At 45.2% G+C, this 23220-nt stretch overlaps 1 protein-coding gene across 2 annotated transcripts in view; it reads right to left on the reverse strand.

The window, feature by feature from the left end:
- The window catches only part of SPOCK2 (SPARC (osteonectin), cwcv and kazal like domains proteoglycan 2), a 52956-nt gene extending 30787 nt beyond the window's left edge, over positions 1 to 22169 (reverse strand). The window contains exon 1 of one of the 2 annotated variants that reach the window (XM_008171994.4): positions 21329 to 22169. In XM_008171994.4, the coding sequence (XP_008170216.1) occupies positions 21329 to 21508 (180 nt within the window). In that variant the 5' untranslated portion in view covers positions 21509 to 22169. The remainder of the gene's footprint in view (positions 1 to 21328) is intronic. The other variant, XM_008171993.4, reaches the window with a different exon arrangement.
- Positions 22170 to 23220: the final 1051 nt, after the last annotated feature.

Below are 23220 nucleotides of genomic sequence, written 5' to 3' on the forward strand. Positions count from 1 at the left end.
ATCATGGGGGAGACATGGGATAAACCCTCTCAAAGCACCCTCTGTATCATCACCAACCGTGGGAACACACCACAGATGTAAGAGGACCAGGGCACAGGCCCAGAAAGAATCCAACTGCTGCATGCAGCCTGACACAAACACTTTCCTATATTGGGGGAGGGAGCATCACCGCCCTCTGAAACATCAGGCACTGGCTTCTGCCAGAGAAAGGGGATGGGCCTTGATGGGCCAGTAGTCTGTGCGCATGTGTAATAAACTAATCAATGGTGGTTCATTAACACCCCACGCACACCTTCTGGTAATTGTTCTGTACCAGGCTTATTAGTAAATTGTCAGAAAGAGAAAATGGATAACTCGTGATTTAATAGCAGAGAAGGGAAAAGAGCCTTCACCCAGCTAGATGGGGTGAGCTGGAGAAAGGGAAGGGAGAACTCACTGTCAGCTGGATGGGATGGGAAAGGAATGGTCACTCTCTAGTGCCTGAAAAGGGAGGAGCGGGAGATCCCACATGTTCCTGAAGTATCCCTGAGGCTGACACTGTCAGGGGGACAAGAACTTTCCCCTGTGAACATTAAACAACAAACACAGACGTGTCCAGTGCATCTCACAGCTCCCTGTACTTACACCCATTTTACACAGGTGTAATTTCACACGTGGATTTCAATGGAGTTGGCCCCAATTTATTCCAACACACAAGAGAAGAATCTGGGCTCTTGACCACTTTCCTCTCCTCTCCCTCCCTCTGCATAGCCTCCACCAACTCTCTGTCCCCTCCATACAATCCGGACAGTGTTGGTGCCAGTGTCTTCTCCTCTTCAGCTCCAGCTGTTTGGAGTGGCCTCCTGCAATTCCACCTGTCCTTGACTCTCCTTCTTCATCTGGCTATGAAATCCTGCATTTAATGTCTCTCTCTCCTACCTCAGAATCTCTCTCCCTTTGCTATTGGCAATTACGCCTCTCTGCAGCTTTGTTATTTAACTCTGCAGACAGCTTTAGGAAGCATTCTGTATGGAAGATGCTATACACAATAAAGCAATAACGTACTATGTGCACGTTGGAAAGTCCCCAAAACCAAGTCTCTTTCAAATGCCATCAGTAAGCTCATGGCTGCAGGGGATTTAATCAGTCCCCGCCTAGTTCTTGTGGAGGTTTATTTTCAGATTGTACAAGATTATTTAAATAAAACCTGTGAGCCAGCACTTTTGTTTGTGTCACATTCTATGGTTGGGAATGGGGGGGGGAAGGATTGTTGACAGTGTAGGTCACTCGAGACAGCAGCTCCCTCAGGAGCTGAAAGCACAGAAAAGAGACTTTGCCTGATCTTGTGCTACGGAAGGGAAGTTTGGCACCAGAACAAAGGCCATGGAGAGGATGCTGGAAATGCTCGCTGCCTCCTCCAATCCAGAAGCCTCACATTCAGGACCTCAGAAGAGTTAAAAAATATATATTTCTCCACAGGGCAAAATTTAAAATAAAGCCCCTTGATTTGTTATTACATAGCAAAACATCAAATGCTTCTAATGCTCCCCACTGTAAACAAAAAGAGTCTGAGAAAACGATGTCCCATTTCAGAGAGTGGGGAGCAAAATACTCTATCACAATAAGAGCGAGAGGAGAAGAGAGGAAATAAAAACAGGAAAGTAGAGAAGATAAATGGTGAATGGGAGAAGACCAGAAGAGAGGAGAGAAATAAGCAGAATAAAATATTCCCTCACTGGGTGTGGGCTCTCTCTTGCCAATGGATCTGTCACATCCTGTCATGCCCAGGGCAACATAGATATTGTTCTCGATGTATCAGCAATGACATCATATCCAGCTGTGTGCATTTGGTACACCGCAGCTGCCATTTATATATGCTAGCTTCCAGAGACAGACAGACTTTGTACAGGCACAGGCCAATTATCTACATGTGTTAGACACAGAAATCCACTTATTACCCCTCACTGTCCCGTTATTTATCCTCACTCCACAAGTGGCAGGTGGAGGGATATCCCTTCAGTAGCTGTTTTGCTGGCCATTTTCTTGGTGACACTGGTCAGAGTAGAAATAACAGTTACCCATCCAACTTGGGATAACTGATGAACTAAAAGAGCCTGTTGACCTTTGAGAATGTGGGGCAAGCAGCCATTAGCTTCCTCTACTTGAATTTCCCTTTATGGGGGATGTCAGAGAGTGAGCTCAGACAAGAAACTCTGACCTTGAGTTTCTTTAGAGTGGAAGCTAATGGCCACAGCATAGACACTGTTGGGGGATCCCTTTTCTTAGGAGTGCAGCAGGCTTTTTTTTAGACAATCCCTACAACCCCCTCAGGACAGAATGGCTGACTAATGCCTACACCGTCCAGCATCACTGAGGAGCTGTCCAGCTGGGCACCTCCTGAAGAGGCACAGAACTGGGAGGAGATTCTGGAAGGGGAGTTTGGAATCACTTTTCCTAGCTCAGAAGGGTGCAGGATGGGCAGCAAAAAGAGGGAATGTTTTCCAGCAGATACCAATAGATGTGGTTAATTGCAACAGCCCATATGCTCCCCAGGGATGTACTGTAGCATGCAGACCAGGTGACAGAGTGAGCCAGTGCTGCAGTATCACACTGAAGCAGTTATTTGCTTGCATCCATTCCATTTTGTATTATTGATCCGAGATCAGCTCTATCCCTGCTACTTCTCCCGGCAGCTGAGCTATCGAGTGCCAGTGGTAAAGTGCATTCAGAGTAGTTCAGAGCTCTGTGTGCATTTATCAGACCACAAGCCGCTCGTGTGCTGATGGATTCTAAATAGCATGATTGCACTTCCTAAGGAGATTCCTGCATTTCCTTTCAAATGGTCTTAAAAGTTCTGCCACTTCGGTGCCAGAACATGCATTTATTATACACTGAGTAGAGTCCTCTTAACAACCAGACATGGTGCCACCACAAGAGGGAGCCAGGATGGATAATGGCCTTTCACCACCTAGTCACTGGTTCAAATCCAGTCCAAGTCAGTAGTGACCAGCTGCCAGACTACATGTCCTTTGTGAAAGGACCATGTGGTTCCAGTGCAGTTTCTGATTCACAGTCCTCCATGTCTTAAAGTGGTAGCCTCAGCAGAGAGATGGAAACTGAACTATCCTCTCACCCTCAGCAGTGGTGCCTGCCGCTCAGGGTTGAGGCACATTAGCAAGGCAGCATGTGGAAGCTTGCTCTGTTGCTCTCCCTGTTCCATGGAGGAACAGAAGATTTCAGTCTCCTGTGGCTGTCAAGCCAGCACCTTTCACCAACATGTCTGTTCAACACAGCTATGCTAGTTACCCCACCCTCCAATTTCATGCTCTTCCCATGATGGAAATAAAGGATGAAAATCAAAACTATCAAATGTTTAAAAGAAGCTTGCTGGGCCACGAGTCCTTTTTCCTGTCAGCTGCTCCTGTCCTTTTCTGGAACAATGCCCAGGCAACACTCACTCACTTGGCTTCATTCAACACACTCCTACCTGCTGGGCCTTGTTGAGGGAAGTGCAGTTTTGGTTTAGTCTTTGGACAAAGTAACAATCCAGCTTGACTTGTGGGGGCCCATCTGAAATCGCTCTCCTCCATCCCACCCTCAGGAGGACCCTTTTCTAACCCTTCCCTTCCTGCCTACAGACAGTGACTCAGGGCTTCCTTCCAGTCCCCAGTCTGCTAGATATTCCTTGACTTAGTGTAATGGAAATCACAGTGGGTTCTGCCACACACGCCTTTCCAGATGAAATCGCAGTTTCCATTATTACCTTTTAAAATTAAGTAAATGCCATCTTCTTGGAATTCTTTGCATTTCATAAGACACTTAATAGCAGCTTCCAAGAACAGCGAAGACTGACAGTAAGAGACACACAGAAAAGAGGCTCCTTAGAACCTCATTTTTAATCCTGAAAAGATTTTTTATAGCAATTACTCAGACAGTAATTTAGCAATTACTCAGACAGTGATATCTGTAGATGCAAAAGAGACTGGCTTGCTCGCCCATATTGATTGGTCTAGGTGTGAACAAGTATGTTGTTTTCCCAGCCCTCTTCTGCTTTATCTACAGCCTTTTCAGTGGCTCCACCTGTCGGGGCACTACTTGGGTCTTCAAGGGGCCAGGGGTGGAGTGGGGTGCATCTAAACTAAATCTAAGTAAACAGCAATTCTGCAGCCAACAAAGAACGGGGGCGGGGTGGGCCTTACCAGATCTGCCATGAAGTTAAATTGCTGGGTGGGGTTGGTGCTTTTCTGTGCCAACCACCCACTCAGTGTTAGCGCCCCCTGGTGGCCAGGCTGGGACCTTCACTTCGGCCGGCTGCCTGGGACTGAGCCTGCCTTGCCCATGAGTTACTAGGAAGTGGTGGCAGACTTTGGGCACCTGAGTGGGGCCTGCACAGCCTGTGCAGTTTAAAAGGCCTAAGAGTGGCAATACTGTTGCCAGTCTACCACCACCTCTCCCCAGAACCAGTCAGAGCCACTTCCTTAGTATTCCCCACTCATACGGAGCCAGCACCCTCCTCCCTTGCAGGCAGCGTGTGGGGAGCCCAGGAGAGGCAGCACCATCCCTACCAGCCAGCAGTAGTTGCAGCCCCAGCTCCTCTACCGCTGCCATTCTCTATGGACACGGCGAGAAGACCCGCTGGCTTGGCACCACGCTGCCTCTGAGGCTGCAGCAGCAGCACTACCAGATGAGGGACAAGTTTTTACCAAATGTATTGGGAGTTGGGGGAGTGAGCAGGGGACTTTGTCCCTCTCGGCTCACACATTGTGGCACTCCTGCTACTGTATTTCTGCTCTTCCTCTCGCTAACATTGCAGCCCCTCACCCTTGACGTAGCCTAATATAGACAGACAAGGACACCATGCAACATTATTGGCCTCCCTGGAGCACTAGTAGCCTCTGGTCACATAACATCTTCAGGGGAGTGGGGGAGGCAGGCAATCCCAGGACAGCCAGAATTCACACATAATACAGGCTTCCTTGCTCAAAATTCCCCAGATTGGTATGTTGCTGGCAGTTCAACCTTTTCCCCCATTGCAGCTTGCAAGCCAAAGTTGTGCCAGTGTAGATCACACAGAAACACACGCGCTGTCAGTACCAAGCTCTCACGTACAACACCTGACATTTCTACAGCACCTTTCATCCCAAAGGACCTTAAAGTGCTTCACAGAATCCATGCAAAGAGATCACTTTACCCACCACTTAAACGCAGCCTCCACTCAGGTGGAAACATGTCAGGCAGACTGCATCAGCAGCAATGCACAAGCATTTACGGTTTTAGCTGCTTCTCTTCTTATATCAGAAGATTGGAGGAGGGGGGTGAAAAGGGAATAACAAAACCCCATCCAGTCTAGGCACCCTGCCCTACAGAGGGAGTCTAAGCACAGGTTAGTAGAACCTACGTTATAAACCACCATTATTCTTTTTAAAAGAAAGGTTGGGCTCTTTTTTTTTTAAAAAAAATCCCTTTTTTATTTGAAGTTCTAAGGAGGTGAAAAGCAACTATGCAGAAGAGCAGGAACCTCAACCCCATCCTGTCATTCCAGATCGAGAATGCAACATTTATATTTAAGATTAAATCAAAGATTTATTTATTGTGGTGCTGACTAGGCTGCAGAGAAATCAGCTGCTGCATTGTGCTAGTAAAGAATAGCTCTGTATTGATAGACTGTTGGTCAGTCACAAGGAGAGACATGCCTCTGATGTACTCATTTCTCAGGTTATCAACTCAAAACAAACATTTCAACATTCTAATCTGCTGTCCCCACTATTGCTGGCGTCCACGAGATTAAGGAAAAGAAAACACCGCAGGGGAGACAAAGAAGGGTAGCTACAGAGCAAAATGCCATGGAGTTTGCTCAGCTCCCTTCCCTCTCACTTTTGCAAGGGGGGAACTGCCCGGTTGTTGCTCTCAATTGTCAGCTACTTGGCTGGACACTCAAAGAAACTCAGAAATACAATGAGAAATATTTCACAAATAATTATGAATTTACACAGATGAAGAGCCTATAAAGTCCAACCTGGTCAGTCCACGCTTGGTCTGACTGAATGGGAGTCTTGGGGTACCCAAAAAGTCTTCAGTGGTGCTTAGCATTACAGTAAGTGATGGATTCTGCCACCTGGCTGCAGCAGGATGTGCACACACACCCCATACATCTCCTTTGCAGCTGTGCTTCCAGATGGACAGAGGGAGGCTGGCAGAGGAGGTGACTGAAAGATCTAGGGTGCTGAGTTATACTGAATACTCACTGTCTCTGCACTGTAACAGTTAGCTTGGAAATCAGCTCTGTTGCTGGTTAGTCAGAAGGAAAATAGAGTTTGGCAACCAACTGGTATCAGTTATTAATCCACAGGTGTCTCAGAAGCAACCTAAAATTGGGTGCACAGTCGTTTACCATAGTGCTCTTGCTCATGCTGAGATCATAAGACTCCTGCACATGCTTTACTTTCCCCTCCTCCTCACTAAATATATTTTAAAATAATAGGTACGGAAACTCCCCAGCAAAAAAATAACGGAGCAGTTTGTAGACTGGATGGCTCAAGGATCAGGAATGAGAAACAGATCCTTCCTCCTCTAGCTCAGCTGAATTTCCAATCCTGGCCAGATCAATAATGTCCGAGTCATTTAAATAGGCCACTGACAGACCTCTATTGTTAAACTAGCTGGTAGCTCTCTCCAATTTCTGATGGACAACCACAGTCATTAGATAAATGAGATCATAGCTGGTATCCCTTGGGCAGCCTCAACACAGATACTATGGACTCAGTGGGCCTGAAGGCTGAACTACTGTCTCACTTTACAGGTGTAATCTCTCTAACACAGGTCTGAGGCATGCTAGGAAGAGAGAGGTGTGGGGGAAGCCTGCACTAGAACTGCCCCAGCATTATCCACTGAAGGGCTGAACAGGCCAGGGCTTCCTAACATTTTCAGGCAACTGTCCCAATTTATAGCACAAGTTTTGGACTGGTATCAGGCATAACTGCTGGTGCCTCTCACCATTTGTGCACACTATAACCCTCCCTGGATGTCTGGCTGCTCCAAACCACAGACTCATGATGACAAGACTGGGGTTTGTACCAGTCCAATATGGTTCATGACTCAATGGGTAGGAGCCAGCAGCAATACACCAGGTCCCAGCAGAGAAGTTCATCACTGAAGTAGGGAGCGTAGAGTAACATTCACATGGCCTAAATTTCCAGCTCTGCTGGTACACACCCGACAGAAGATTCAGGCCACCAAGGATATCAATCCAGGACCTTCAAACTAGCACCAGGGTCACTTTAAGCTCCCCTTCCCCCACACAGGGAACAACCTATTGATTCTGTTGTTTGTCTGATCATCTGCATATGCTTTAAAATGAGAAGCAAGTAAGTGCAGGACAGAGGTGAAAGTAGAGACTTTCATTTATTTCATTACAGTAGCTCAAAAAGCTCTGCACTGCATTAGATAACGATGCTGACATTTCATGCAGTCTCAGCAAAGCATTTATTAGTCCTATTTTTTTTTAGATCAGGTTTGTTAGATCTCACTCCAAGGTTCCACACTTCTCCAATCAGTACAACAAGGTATCTGCAACCTCTCTTCATGGAAAGGGTTGACACAGCAGCGTCTTGTTGGGGCAAAGCGGATCTTCTTTCTCTGTGCTCAATTACTGCCTGGCTGAGAAGGTGCTTGCTCATTCTGGCCCCCTGAAAGAACTATGGGTTAGGAGCCCTGACAACACAAAGATGGAGCAAGATCTAAACCTCCAAAGAATCATGAAACAACATTAACAGTAACAAAAGAGGACAGTAAGAGACATTAACACACAGCGTGGCATAGGAGGGGCTCCAAGCATCCAGAGGAGAAACCATTTTAAGTTTGATTCATGCTGGCTTTTCAGAGAAAGACCTTTTAGAGGTTCTGTCAAGCTCTGTGTAAGAGGAAAGCCGACAGCTTATTAATTGACACACACTCCACTTGAGTGAAAGGAGTATTTGGAAAGAGTGCGGGAGGGAGGAAGAGAGAAAGAGAGAGAGAGAGATTAAAGGAAAATAGAGTAAATAAAGAAAAGGAAGAAAGGAAGAGGTATGAAAGAGAAAGAGAGAAAAATAAATTAAGTGACAGAAAAAAAGAGTGATGAATAATACAAAGGACATGCCGGACAGAGATAAGAGTAAACAACGAAAGGCAATAAAAACCAAACACATAACCCCCAAATATCCTGGAAGCCAAGTGCAAAGAAAGAGCAAAACCCAGGGCAGCACTGACTCACTGCATTAGCTTTCATTGGCCAGATGCAGTTCAGTGAAAGCAATTAATTGCTGCCTGGTCTGTGCTCCCAGCCCATGCACTCTGCTTCAGTGAGGTCACTCTGCTCTGCATATCCATTACAGCAGCACTCAAGCACATTAGAGGAAACATGAAGACAGTGACTTTGGGAACCAAGGTGCACTGCATTGCTCAGTGAGCCCCAGACAGACACTGAAAACTTCCTCATCCCCTGTTCATATGAATGAGGGGAGGGGAAAGGAAGGGAAACAGAAAAGATGAGTAGAAATCTCAACCCTGCCACAGTGGTTGCTAATCGCTGTAACATACAATAAATGTCAGTGCACTGCCTGAGAATAGGAGCTGTCTTCCCAAATGGAGAAGAGACGACAGCGATGGCTTTTAAAATGAGACTCAGCAGTGCAGTGGGCTGCGTTGACAAGTCACGTGACTCCGTTCCCTCCGGTGAAATACATTCACATTAGCAACAGTGGGCCCAATTTTCAGAGGTGCCGAGCAGCTGCAGCTCTCAGGAAGAAGCTGGTCCCTTGCATTTCTGGTCAGAAATAATTCTGCAATACAAGCTATGGCGACGGAGGGATGGGCTAGAAAGATGGCCAGATCTGTATTTCTCATCCCTTTCATTTTATTAACATGGACATTTGCATGAAAACTGTTTCTAGGTCACTGTAACCCTCACACAACACCCCCATTAAGTCGCTCTGTGCCTCAGTTTACCCATCTTTCCTTACGTACAGTTATTAGGAGAGCTGTGCTGGAACTGGATGGTCTGTTCCATGAAAATTTAGAGATTTTGAAAAAGGTTTTATTCTGAACCAGAACAAAACCAACTCTAGATATTTTTATGGGAGAGAAAGGAAAGAAAATTTCCATTTTGGGAGACTCAAAATGGAATTTCTCTGCTTGCAGGCTCCTAGTCTGGACTGCAGGCAACCCAGCTCCCCAGCTGGCTGGCTTCCCAGGATCCTGCTAGAGAGGCAGCCAGACAGGCTGGGTGTTGGCATCCTGACAGCCCACCAGGTGGACTGCCAGAGATCCAGGGAGTACCTAGCAACTAACTGGGGAGCCAGGGATCCTGAGAGCTGGCCAGCCACAAAGCCTAGCACCCTAGAGAGCCCACTAGCTGGGCAGACTCCCCACCCAACCTGCCTGTCAGACATCCCACAGACCCAGGCCGTTTGCCTGGTGGGCATGCAGAGAACTGGGCAGCCCAGGGAGCCTATCGGCCAGTCGTTGGTTGGTGGGATGGCAGGAAATCAGGCAGGCAGAGAGGTTTCATCAAAAGTTGACAATCATCAAGTTCCCTTGAAACATTTTGATTCTGTGGAATCAGCATTTTCTGATGGAAAACTGTTCCGGCAGAAAATTCTCAACCAATTCTAGTTATTACTAGAGCCCTGCAAATCTGCGGATATCCCCATCCACATGGGGATATCCGCAGACCATGTTTGCAGATCACGGATCAGATGCGGATACAAATTTTGTATCCGCGCAGGGCTCTAGTTATTAGGTTTTATCATCATCGTCTGTGAAGTGCTTTGAGATCCTTGGATGAAAGATGCCATAATAGTGCAGAATATTGTTTCTACCGTTTTGGTTTAGTAGTTGTATAAGTTACTGTACTTGGTTCCCCTGCCCAGGTATGCAAGGCAGTCTGTGCTTAACTGTACATTGTAGTTCAGAGAGCTAGAAGCACATGAGCTTCTACTGCTAAATATGGATCAGTTAGATCTATTACCTTTGTTATATTAACATACCACAAATTTAAGTTAAAAAAACAAAAACAACCTAATGCCCTTGTTTCCATGTCTTAAAAATACAAAGGGACTGAGAATGGATTTACTTCATCTCTCTGTGTCTCAGCTGACCATAAAATAGGGGTAAAAGTATTCCCTTTCTTCCTTGCAAACGCTTTGGAGCAGGAATGACCTTGTATATTCAGGCTTTTTCACAGCCTCGGGCAACCATGTCCCAAACTTGGGGATGTCCCGTGAGCCGCACAGGAAGTCAGAAGAATGGAGTGAGCCCAACACAAGCAATATCTTGTGCTCAGGCAGATTCAGGACAGAAGTTAGCCAATTCTCTACTAGCCAGCAGGCTAAATGAATTATCAATAATCCCTTCATTTTTTCTTAATTAAGAGGTATTTTTCAAGACAATTCACTGATGGTTTAGTCTTTGTGGCTTCAAACTGTTGCTATGGAAATGAGTTAAGATGTCTCAAACAGAAAATTATGGATTTTCTGTAGTTATTAACAAAAAGAGGGAGTAGATGGAGGACCTAACGGTTCTGTTGTGAGCAAACCTTAATACCCAGTAATTAGAAAAAAAACTAGCTGAAAAGCTAAGGAACTAATAAACAGTTATAACTTGTGGGCTTTATGTCTTAGTCCCCCATCTGTAAAATAGGACTAACATTCCTTTGTCTGCCCTGTCTAGTCTGTAAGCTTGTTAACGGAGGTGTGTCTGTACAGTGCCTAGCACAATGGGGCCCTGATCTAGGTTGAGACCGCTGGTGTCATAATAAAAATTAATAAAATAATCACCACCACCAACAGAACTGATAGTGAGAGCCTGACTAGTCTCTAGAAGCCATCAATGTGCTCACTGCTGAATATATGGCTGGGCCCAGTGCTGTCTGAGTTACAGGTGTCCTGCTCCCATTCTCTCCCTTCCCTGGAATGGGAGACCAGGTTCTACGTGTGCTGCGGAGGCATCGAATTCAGTTTCTGGATGGAGGAAGCACCTCACATTGCCCAAGGCAACTTTGCACACCAGTTAGTTAATGATACTGACATACTCAAGTAGAGTCCTGGATAGTCCTTCCTGATGAAAAAGATGGCAGCTGTGATGCAAGACCTCCAAAACCAGAGGGCCATAAAGCAGGGGAAAATAGGAGGTCACAGAAGACACATTCCTCGGGGGGAGGGGGTGTATATAAAGTAGTAACCTCAAACAGAATCCCCCAAACCAGGGGCCATTCCCAGGGGGAAAGGAGTGCAGTGAACACCACAGGATACACCAGCCACCACTGGATACACCAGCATTAGGATCATATTAGAAACCCAGTCACATTAGCAGTATTTCCAAGCCGTTCTGTGTTTCTCTAGACAGAGGGCTCGTTGTAGCTACAATTTACTAGGAAAGCACTTAAACCTCAATAGAATGAATCCTGGTAAAAATATCTCCATGAACTCTGGATTGCAGTGAAGTTCAAGGCAGGAGAGCTGGAACGAGAGGTGGCAATTCTATGTATTAATACAGCACCTTAGCAGCCAAACACTTCTTCTGCTCTGGTAGCTACCCTGTTAGAAAAGCATCCTCTAATCCTCCCCCTTTACATCCCCCTCATTGCTAAGTCTGTGGTGGCCAGTTGATTTTGGCTTGGAAATGAGCATGGGCATATGCCTGAAGGGCTGAAAACAAAGGTTAATGATGACAAATGGCAATATATCAAGCTGTGGGAGGAGTAGAGGGACGTCACAGGGGTCAGAGTTAGGTCTAATGATCTGGGAGAGGGGGAGTGACAGAATGTTCATTAAATGTGTAGGCCACACTAAGTTGGGAGGGGTTGACAACACCATGAAGGACAGAGAACAGATATTGCGGCTTCTTGGCCAAGATCAAGTATAGTGTCACATACACCCACTGTTCGGGGATGGACTCAGTGATCTAATAGGTCTCAGGAGTCTTTGACAGCTATTACCTAATAGCTCCATCTCTCATGACTATCATCTCATGGATCTGAGCCCATTAACCATACAGTCTCTCAAATGTATCCTCATTAACATAAAGCTCAAGAGGCCATCTCTTCACATCCTATCTTTCTCACAGATAAATCCCAGCTCTGGGTCTACATGGGATCCCCTTGTCCCCTCCATCACAGCTAATTTTATACTCTTCCAGAAACCCCTGAGAATCTGAACAGTAGAGTCAATGATGTATGAAATCCCTAGAAAATACCCCATGGGCACACTCCCCCCAACATCCCTCCCAGCACATATAAGCCACACAGACTCCAACGTACAAACAAAATACCCCAACGCGCAATGAACACACAAACACTGAAGCATATAATTCTTTAGGTGGATGCAGAAGGCGTAAGGAATTAATTCTAAATGCTACATCATGAAGTTGGGGAATCCAGCTCCACAATCCCAACAGGGACAGAGCTTGTGCATGGCGGTGACCTCTTTTGCCCCCACAGAGTTGGGGCTGGAATTTACTGCATTCTCTTGCTCCCCAGGACACCCCATCGTATATAACCCACCATGACTAATCCTCTCTAGCCCAGAGTCTCGGCAATATCTACACGTTCCTCAATAACTTGTTAAAGAGGGGACCATGACAATATAACACTATCAAGAGAGGAAGCTTTAAGTGGAGTATGGCAAACCCAGAATTAAAGGGGCGAGCTCCTCCCTCTAAACTAGCTTTTCACTTGGGGAAGGTGAGGGGCAGTGCAGGAGAGTCCTCACTCAGTGCCAGTGAGATTCCCCCTGTGCAAACAGAATGGGGGACCAGAGGAAGACATAGCCCTGAGGCCAAAGGGCTTTAACTAAAAAAAAAAAAAATCAACCCCACAACCAAGCAAAAGCCTGGTTATTGACCAGGTCAAACCCGTCTTAGATCTTGTTTTGCTCACAAGTGGTGACCAGTTAACATCCAAATATGATATGGGTACAGATCGCTTTGAACTTGACCATAGAATAGAATGCAACTTCTGCCTTTGCTGTTCTACTAGCCAGGTTTGGAAACTAAGGCCTTTCTCAGAGGGCAGTGTGTAGGGAGACTGGTGCCTCCCATCCCGTGCCTAACAGGGCCACCAACAGGACTGGCAGTGCTGACCTCAAGTAATGAAAAATAGTAGAATCTCTTTAAATATGTGATAGTTGAGCCAACAAAATTCTGTGGTCAATCACGGTGTTTGGGATTGTCTCTGGACTTGCTACAGCATACGCGTCACCTACCACACATAACTGGACATGTTTCTCCATATCTCTGAGCTGAGGGACTCTGATCCTCCCTCTTTCTTGTTGCCCATTCTTAACACAAAGCTCTCCACATGATTGACAGGGCTTTTGGGTTTGTTCCAGCAAATTATTAAATATTTAGTTACTTCTTAACTAGGGCGTAGAATATGATGGAAGTCACTGACTGGGAAACAATTATGTTGCTCTACAGCAGAGTAAGGACACAGGGAGGAAAATGAAGAGAAGGGTGGGGGGGGGAAACCTTTTAACTTCCCCAGAAGAATTTCACATTTTAGACAGGAATGTGCTGATGAGGTAATTGGCACCATCAGCGGGGTATTTGTTTGCTTTTGTAAATTACACTGATAAGACAACATTTTATTTAATTGGCTCCAGCCCCAGCCCAAATGCCTACACTGCAATTTTATAGCCCCCCAGTTCTCCCCCCACCCAGCCCAAATCAGCTGCTACAGGCCAGCCAAGGGGGTTTATTACAGTGTAGGCATACCCTTAATGTCAGTTCTGGTGGTATTTATTCATTACACCTTTCCCTGGGAACTAGACATAGGCCACCAGTTCATTTCACACAGCCTCCTAAACAGCTATCAACTGGTAACTTTCAGTCACTGCAGACCTGGTGTGGATATTGGCCAGTGACCTAGATGGGAGGGGTTCTATATTTCACGGATACCCTGGGTGCATCTACACTGGGGTTGGGAAGAAATAATTTCCAGCTTAAGCAGACATACCCATGCTAGCTCTGATCAAGCTAGAATGCTAAAAACAACATTGCAACCGTGGTGGCATGGGTGGTGGGACAGGCTAGCCACTCCAAGTCTGATGCTGTCTGAGACCCTAGGCATGTACTCAAACAGCTATCCCATCGCAGCTACACTGCTATTCCAGGTGAGTTGTGTGGCTTAATATATTACTCTTTGTGTCATGAAACAAATACCATAAAACATGCCAGGTGCACAATGTAGCCAAGTCAAAGCTGCTGTAGAAATCTTCATCTGCTCCTGAGCTGACTTTCTACGATTTCTAGTTATGCACCTATGTGGCCAGACTGGGGGCTCACTGAGCTCCCGTTTATGTGCTGACATTTTTATGCTTACACATTGTGAGTGGGCACAGCTCCACTGGCTCCAGCAGCAGGTTTACATGATATCAGCTGAGGATCTGTCCCAAAGACATCCCTAGACTGTTTTATATAGAAAAGTCCCTCTCCTATATACTATAATTATAATAAAAGCAACATAACTAATGTTAATAGGATACTGTGACTGCAAAGTCAGAAAATCCCACAAATTAAGGTTTCTCCCGTAAAATTATCCAAGAGTGTGGATGGAATGACGTTGCAAGAGAGACCTTAACTTTTAGAATTTTCTGACTCTTAGAGGCTTAATTTTGCAAGTGTTAGGATGTTTTGCATTTAGTATAACTTTTTCTTTTTAGTATTGGGGGAAAGGCATTCCAGTGCTGTTTAGCTTATTTTACGAATTCCACAGGATACATCAGTGGAGACTGCAAAGCACAGTTATCTGGCTTGAGCAATTTACAGCCTCTGCAGCCTTCACGTTTTTAACCGAGGTTCACTACAATGGTTACAATATCCTGACATCCACTCGATATACTTACACGCCCAGGTTTAAAGGGGAAGGGAAGTTAGACCATAGATGGAGCTGTATGTCTATGCTGGCCTCTGTGCTTATACGCACACACCTCTGTCCTTGTGTGTGCAGGCAGAAGTGTGACTTTCCAAGCTAACTAAGGCAGACATGACTGATATGACCAATATAACATTAAGATTAGGTTAAATGAAGATTTTAATGAAGGGGTTGAGTGTCTGTATGGACAGTGAGGAAATTTAATTGCCAGGACTAGGGAGTCCACAGTCCTTTCCAGTGACATCCTGTCACAAGAGATACTAGGCTGGGAGTGCCTGGTGGAATGGCTGGGGCTCAGCCCTGGCATCATTCCAAAACCACACTAGAGGTCACAGTTCAGCAGCAATATGGGCATCACTTGAGTTTTACATTCCAATGGGAACAAACACCATGAAATAGAGTTTTTGAATCAGAAAACCATGGCACAGTGATTTTTTTCTTCTCTAGCTGATATTCCCATGCAGAGAAAACATGTGTCCTGGTGCAGTGAAAATCAACACTGTTGAAGCATTCTGCCTCTTTAAAATCCAGAATTAGAAGAGAAATGAACAATGGTAAAGCAGTGAGAATGCTGATCCTGGGCAGTGGAATGGAATTTATCTTGGTCTGACAAAGCAGTATTTTTATCTCAATCAATAGCCTTCATTCTCATGTCATGATTAGTAATACTGCAGCGTTTGGCAGCTCCATGCAGGTGTGGCTTTCTGATGATGCATAGCCTCCGAGAACCAGACTGGATCAGCACAGCCGCCGGGGGGGAGGAGGGAGAGAAAGACACTGCACAGTAACAAATACAGCAAAACAATTTCCCAAACAACTGAAAGAACAATTGAGTTTGTTCTAGCCAGGCTGCAGGGAACACAGGAGGAAGGATTTTTCACTGCCAAATAATTGTGTTTCTTTTCATCCTATATCTCATCTCCACTTTAGTTTGCATCCTACACTAGAGGACAAGAGCACAGTATATCAGCTAACTTCGTTAGACTTCTCTGCCATTTAAATAGCTAATTGTGACTCATTGGGTACAGTATTTCTCAGCAGAAATAAATTCCAAAGGGCTTGCTTATTAATCCAGGCGACCTATCAGTATTATTGAAAATTGTTTCAGAGCTTCATTTAGGCCTTGGGCATAGCAGAGTGTGATTTCAACTGCCGCCTAAGCAACTTTAAAAAGCAAAAATAGACATGTATGCACAGACACACAAAAACAAACACCTGTCCTCCCAGGTATGCAGACACACATATTCAGTACATGGGCATCTATTCCTGCACAACGATGTTTGCCAGTGCATACAAATGTCACCAATTTAGCCTGCTTTCCCTTGTACACACAGAAGCACAAAAAAATTATGTTGGTGACAGGGGACTGCAACCACTGCTCTCAAAATGCATCATTCTCCTCCTCAACAACCCTGAATTGGCCCTACTGCCCAGACTCTTGTTGGACAAATAAACATATTTTGCAAAGAAAAGGATGCTAAGGATGTGCTCAGACTTCATCTCAGTGCATCCAAGTCCTAATGCATCAAGGGCTGTGAAGCGACTCCAGACTTGCCCTTCTGATTTCCCTGAGGAGCCCAATGATATCAAATTGAATTGGGCACCTCTTCCCACATGCTACTTTCTCTGCCAATATATAATAGATTACACTTCTGTCAACCAGATCCTGTAAATATATAAAATCTTACACAAGTTAACAAGTTATTGCAAGTGGGATTTACCACTATTCATATCAGGTCTCCACTGGTAAGTATTTAACAGGGAAACACCCCTTTCCTTTTATCCTCTCCCTTTATCTATTAAACTAATTGGTTTATTTACCAGGGAGTTACAACTCACCCCCAGCAGCTCACTTAGAGCTCTGATCCATACATATTCATGATCACATACAAGGCTGCAGCTTGAAAGGGATGCTCTATGCACTGCTCTGCTGGCTTTTCTCATGGGCACAGAGCAGTGCTTAATTTGTGCCAGGGCTTGCCAGGCTGAGCCCCGGCATCTCTGGGATTGTCAGTCCATAGCCCAGCACCTCTGGGCTTGCCACATCAGTTATGAAAGTTAAAAAATTGCTTGAACCCTGGCACCTCTTTCATTACCAATTAAGGTAATGAAAAAAGTCCTCTTTTTGGTAAGGAGAATTTCTGGATTAATTTAGGTGCTCATGTTTAAATGAAAGACTAACAGCACTTACAGATCCAAACACAGCAAGGGCAAACACTGTTCTAGCTTCCTTTGCACACCTCTGATCTGCAATAGCCCAGCTGTTGCAGTCCTGTATGTCTCCTGAATACAGCCTCACCACCGCAATGAGTTATGACTTCCTGTATTGTAGCTTTGTGATATAGACAAACATCCATAGGGTACTAGGATAATTTACCCCGCCTGCTTTTACTTGTAAACTCTCTGGGATTTGAATCAAGATATCAAGAGGGGAAGGCTAGTCCATTAACTCATAAATTATTCCACAAACATCCACACAAGGGATAGTGCAATTTTCTTCTAAATCACTGTTATTTAATAGCTAATTCAGCCATCGGGGATCTTTTGCTACCTTTCACCTTTGGAGAACTTGGTTCAAATACAGATCAGGTCACATGTAAAATGACTATGGTGGTCACTCTAGTCTTAAATGGACATTTCTCTGTCAAGCATTTCAGGATATCTGTGCCTCTCTGTTCAGGGGAGATCTGAGACTGGAAGGGAAGCAAGTATTGCAAATCAGAATGGAGGTGCATTGGCTGCACCATGTGAGGGAAGCCTTCACATACCCACAGCATGATCAGTTCTAATGTCTGCCCAGGGATATTAGTTACTCATTTTCTTAAGCATTAAGTGCACCAAGAATATTAGCCTGTCAACATAAACCCACTAAAATGGGAGACCCAGTAAATCTATAAACCTTCAATAAGATATACAGAGCAGTATTCATCAGCAGACAGAATCACAAATAATTAGCTGGTTACTTCTTCTACCCAGGAATTTTATCCATGTTCTGATTTGGTGATTATGCAAGTGAGGAGCCGATACCTTTATCAGACATAGCGTGTGAGAGGTGTGTGAGAGTTTCACCCATATAACCCTGCCAATGCACCAGAGTCCTAATTTGCCAGGCCCCCAGTTATTCCAGTCCCAGGTCTTCACATAGCTCTGTCAAAGCACCCCAATCCTGACTTGTAATACCCTCCTCTGCTCTAGTCCTGAGCAGAAATGGACAAGTATCCCATACCATATATTGGTTTTAAACATGAACAACATCCACTGGCATTTAAAAGGAGATCCACCATGCTCATTTCAGTGATAACCTATACCTGATTTATTTCACTCTTACAGAGTACTACAAGCTGAATTCCTTAGGCAGTAAGTTATTCTCAAATCAGTAACTACTGCATGAGTATAATCATTAAGAGGCAGTAAAAACTCCAACTTATCTTGGCCAGTAGAAAAATAAAATGAAAGTCTGAGATTAAATACAGCTGCTTATTATTATTGACTACATTTAATTGTGAAGGTTACTAGATTAGCAGTGTCCTGAACTGAATGTGTTGAATTACTTGTAGGACAGGTTAGCAAGATTCAATTACATTAGTTGCAATGCTAGCATCCTCACACAAGCGTGACAAAAACCTCAACTGGGACCCATGGGACCATCTGTTTTTCTCCTTCCACAGCCAGAGGTAAAATCTGATAAACCAGGTATGACAGCTCCTTGAAGTGTTCTTCTGCCTTGCAGAGATGACCTGAGACCACCAAATTCATTACACTCAACAGTACATTTTGCAGTATAGGGCTTGAAGAACCATCAGGAAAAGTATGCAGATATTGAGTCAACTGCCTTCACTAAAAAAAATAATTTTACTAAACACATTTGTGGCTATTTATTTCTGGATCAAGTCATTACCAAACCTCTATTAGCATTAGCCATGGGTTTAGCCCATTCCCCTCTGTTTCTATCCACAAGGTCATAGAAATTAGAGATGGAAAAGACCTGTTCAGTCTTCTAGTCTGCCCACAACCTTCCTGAGAAGACCATCAATGAAAGCAGGATTGTATCTAGTTGTTCAATTCTACTGATAGCAGATGTTAGTTAATATGTTCAGCATATATAAGTAATTTAGTCTTATTTAATTGGACAATTGTCTTGCATTATATTTTGGGCCAACTGGACTTTCAGAGCCAATATTTTGTAATGATTCATAATGGTACCTAATGAGCAAATTCATAATGGAAACCTTAACATATAGACTTGGCTCAGTCTTTATGTCAAACATGTAATAGCCAATTTGACTGGTTACATTTATGAATCATATACTCTTATCATATCTATGAAACACTATAAATTACCATTCCTATTGGTTATTGAGAGCATATGTAGGTACACATACCCCAAAACTTCTAATATGTGTTATTTATTCAAAGGTTAAACTGCAAATGTGCATAATCCTTTGCAAATATGGTATGTCGAGGCTGAGTCAATAATCTGAAAGAAATGAGGAACTCCATCCTTTAGTGTCTCTGATACTAAATGTTTCAGGAGTGAGAAATGGCATTTGAGAGCAAAGAATAAGCTAAACAAGTGTCATGAGAGCAAAAATCAACCCTTTTCTAACTTGTATTACTTAATCAAATTGCTTTTCCTCCTGATGTAATAGCCACTAAGTGAAACTATTGCTTCTCCCAGCCCCCACAGCTATAGATCTGCCATCCTTACAACCTCTGAGCTTTTTAAACACAGAAAAAGATGTCACATCTCTGTTGAAAAATACTCATGCATTTTCCCCGGTGATCTACAGGTGCTCCTAAACAGAGTGCTGCATAAACACGAGTGAAAGGAAGTCCCTCATTCTGCCTCCTCCTCCTAATTACTAAGCACTGGCAAGGGTATGTAGGGGGCTCCCTCTTTTGTGATCTCAGAAATGACTTTTAGAACAATTAATATTTACACTGCAATCCAGCTCAGACCTCAGAGAAGAAGCTATGATCCTTTCTTCTTAGTTAACCTTGATCAAGATTAGCAAAAAGATAAAATAAAATAGTTTATAAGGAAAACAAAGGAAGAAACACACCTTCCTTTGTGCTGACATATATTTATGAGCAGCAGCCAGGGTCCACACATCACCTAGCGCAGAATATGGAAAGCATCAGATGTATATTTAAACAAATCCCTAAAACTACAAGTTATTAAAGTCTAATGCATTTCCCTTCCAAGGTAACCCTGCCCCTATGCTGTCTCCTTTGGAAACTTCCTTATAACACATTTTTGTGCCTGTGATCAGGTTTTCAGTTCCCTCTGCAGCCTCCACCCTGCACAGACAGAGAAATCTACACCTGTCCGCCTAAAAATAAAAAATGCATGCGGGGTAGTCCCCCAAGCTATTATTTCTCCTCCTACCCCAATCTATCACTTACCACGTTTTATAAACCTTTTATTTAAAGAAAAGCAGCAGGAGAGAAAAAGTGATTTCCCATGTTTGGCTTTGTTTTGACACCTGGGTTTTGCTGCTTTCTTAGCACCATAATTATTTCCATTCGGCTCCCTCCTACTTTTCTCTCTCTTTCTGCTCTTGCTTTTTTAATTATTTTGTCTGTCATTTGCTGTCTGATCCCGCCATCCGGAAACCATTCCTGTGGATCCAATAGTATAATGAAAAGGAAGCAGCAGAATGTGGAGCCGCTAGGATCAAACAGCTCGGGTGTAATTATGTAGAGGCAGTAACTGAGCAGGGGGACACGTCAATAAAAACGCCACCGTTTTTCTGCAGTATTTTCAACCTCACACATTCACGCTTGCTCAGCTCATCTTAATGCACAGGTCTAGGCACCATGAAGGTGCTTATTAACACAGCCCAGCAGCACATCGGCGCCTCCTATAACCTTGCCAAGCGCACCTTTGCAAACTCATTAGAGCACTTGGGAACGGCTTTGTTTTCATCGAACGATGCAGCGAGTTGCCCTTGCTGCAAAGCTGCTCCGTGCTCTGTGCAACAAATGCCTCCCCTTCCCTCTAAATAACGGTCAGCATTTGCAAAGGGAGTTACCACCTTCAGCCCAGCTCGCCCTACCCCCGTGCAATCTAATGCAATCAGGTGGTGCTGCTAGCTTGTGCACGCACTGTTCTGGCTTCCATCTCCCCGATGCCTGCTGGTCTCTAGCTAATGCAAAATTAAACACGTTTTCAAATGAAATCATTTAATTTTTCCACAGGCATAGTACTTGCTCAGCTCCCTGGCTTTTCGAAGCCTGTCCAGTTGTATTTAAATCCCCCCCTAACAACAACCAGGGAAGCCCCATATATTTTACAGATCCATTTAGAGTAGAGATTGCAATGCTCTCATCGGCAGCTCTTTCGCACAGGTTTCTCCGCTGCACTCCTTTCTGGTTTTCAACAGCCTCCCCTCCCCTAGGGTGGACCTCATGCTATACGGTTTTAGGCTACAGACTCACGTCTCGGAAGCGGTTCCAGTGTTTGATCTTGCCGCTGTATTGAGAAATGGAAGACAGCCATTGCTCGTCCTCCATAAAATTGCCTGGATGGTCTCCGTCTTTACCCCCTTTGCTGTCCCCTTCCGCCAAGGCGACAGCCAACAGCAACAGTAGCACCAGACAACAGCCTGGGGCTCTCATCTCTGATCTTGGTCTTTTTTTCTCCACCTCTTGCAAAGCAATTATTTGTCTTCTTCCCTCTCTGGTCTCGCGATTTAGGGAGATGGATGGTGGCTCCTCAGTGGAATGTGACCTGATTATGAGATGCCCTACTCTGAAACCCCGAGCTAGGAGCACAGATAGGATGACAGAGTCTGCGCCAAAAGAGGCTGGCTTAGTCACTGTAGCATCAGCATCACACTTGACATCATACCTGTTAAACAGGAACCCACCCAGAAACTACGGGATATGATTTCAAAGTGAGTCTCGAGACCAGAGCCAGCGCGGTCACTAGCCCCGCTCGCAAGGGAGGAGGATGCAGGGCACAGGGCAGTACGAGCCCCGCGAGCGGCTCACGACAAAGGCCCTGGGGAAGCACATCCAGCTCACGCTGCAACCCAGAGCAGGAGGGCGCAGACGGGCTGCGGCTCCCGCTAGCCCAGCGAACCGTGTTCAGTGCCCGGCCCGTAACCCTAGGCTGGGTCCTGGGAAGAGCCGCGGGGTCGGGGGCGTGGTGCTGACAGCGCGCGGGCACCTCCCGAGACACCAAACCAGCCCCTCCCCTCGCGCCGCGGCCTCAGACCCGCAGGAGCAGAGCCGGCCCGGCCGCAGCAAGCCGAGCTGTTGCACGGATTTCCACGGCACCTCCCTCTCGGCCCGCCGTGGTGCCTGGATGCTGTAGGGAAAGGGCCTGAGGCTGCAAGAGGCGAGCCCGGCGCTCTGCCCCCGGGAGAACAACGAGGCTCGCCGCTTCCTGTGTAGGGAGCTGGCGGTCTTTGGAACGTGCGAAGTGGCTGCCGAACAGGAACGTGAAGAGCGAGGCTGGGCGCCCTCCATGGGGTGGGGCTTTCCAGGGGATTTGAAAGGGGATGAAGCTCTGGCGGGGAGGATTTGGGTTGTGCTGTTTCGAAAGAACACGGTCAAATTGGTTTTAAAAACTGATTATCCGTATCAGTGATTTTCAACCCTTTTCAGGTGCAGACCCCTACAAATTTTAAATGGAGGTGCTGTTCCCTTTAGAAATCTTAGAGGCCAGGGACCAGCACTGATCTATATCAATTCCTATTTCTGACAGAACACCCCCTTAAATAGTTCAGCCTACTTAGGCGCTGCTGGAGCCTAAGTAGGGCCCTGATCCTGCAATCAGCTCTATGCCAGCAGCCCCCTCCCCCCCTTCAGCTCAGAGCCCCATTGAAGTCAAGGGGATTTTGCAGAAGTTCACCCACCCAAACCTCATTGTAGAACTAGGGCCTGATGGACTGTTCAAAGTGCTGTCGAATGCACAAAGAAATCAATGGATAAAAGAGAAAAAATGTTTCCACTAACTTCATTTATAGTAAGGGGAGGTGTTATTGTCACAATAGTAGCTACAATATGTTCAGACAAATGTGATTTTCAAGATGACACCACCCTTTAAAGGGTTACACTCTTGGAATGGTTGCTGGGAATTAAAAAAATTTCCCATATGAGAAAGGCATAATAGATGTTTACATCAATCGTAAAGCAAATAGGAGCCAAAAATTCTGGAGGCACAAAACATGTTGATCTCACAGGACCAGATTCAGATTTCAAACAAATTCTTGGCTTTCAGTCCTAGAAATTAACAATACTAAAGACAATCTGCAGAAGAGGAAACAGACTAACATTCTTTTAACTCTCCATTGAATGTAAACTGAAACAGAACTAAAGGATCT

Source organism: Chrysemys picta, chromosome 7 (genome assembly GCF_011386835.1).
Source record: "Chrysemys picta bellii isolate R12L10 chromosome 7, ASM1138683v2, whole genome shotgun sequence".
Lineage (NCBI taxonomy): Eukaryota > Metazoa > Chordata > Testudines > Emydidae > Chrysemys > Chrysemys picta.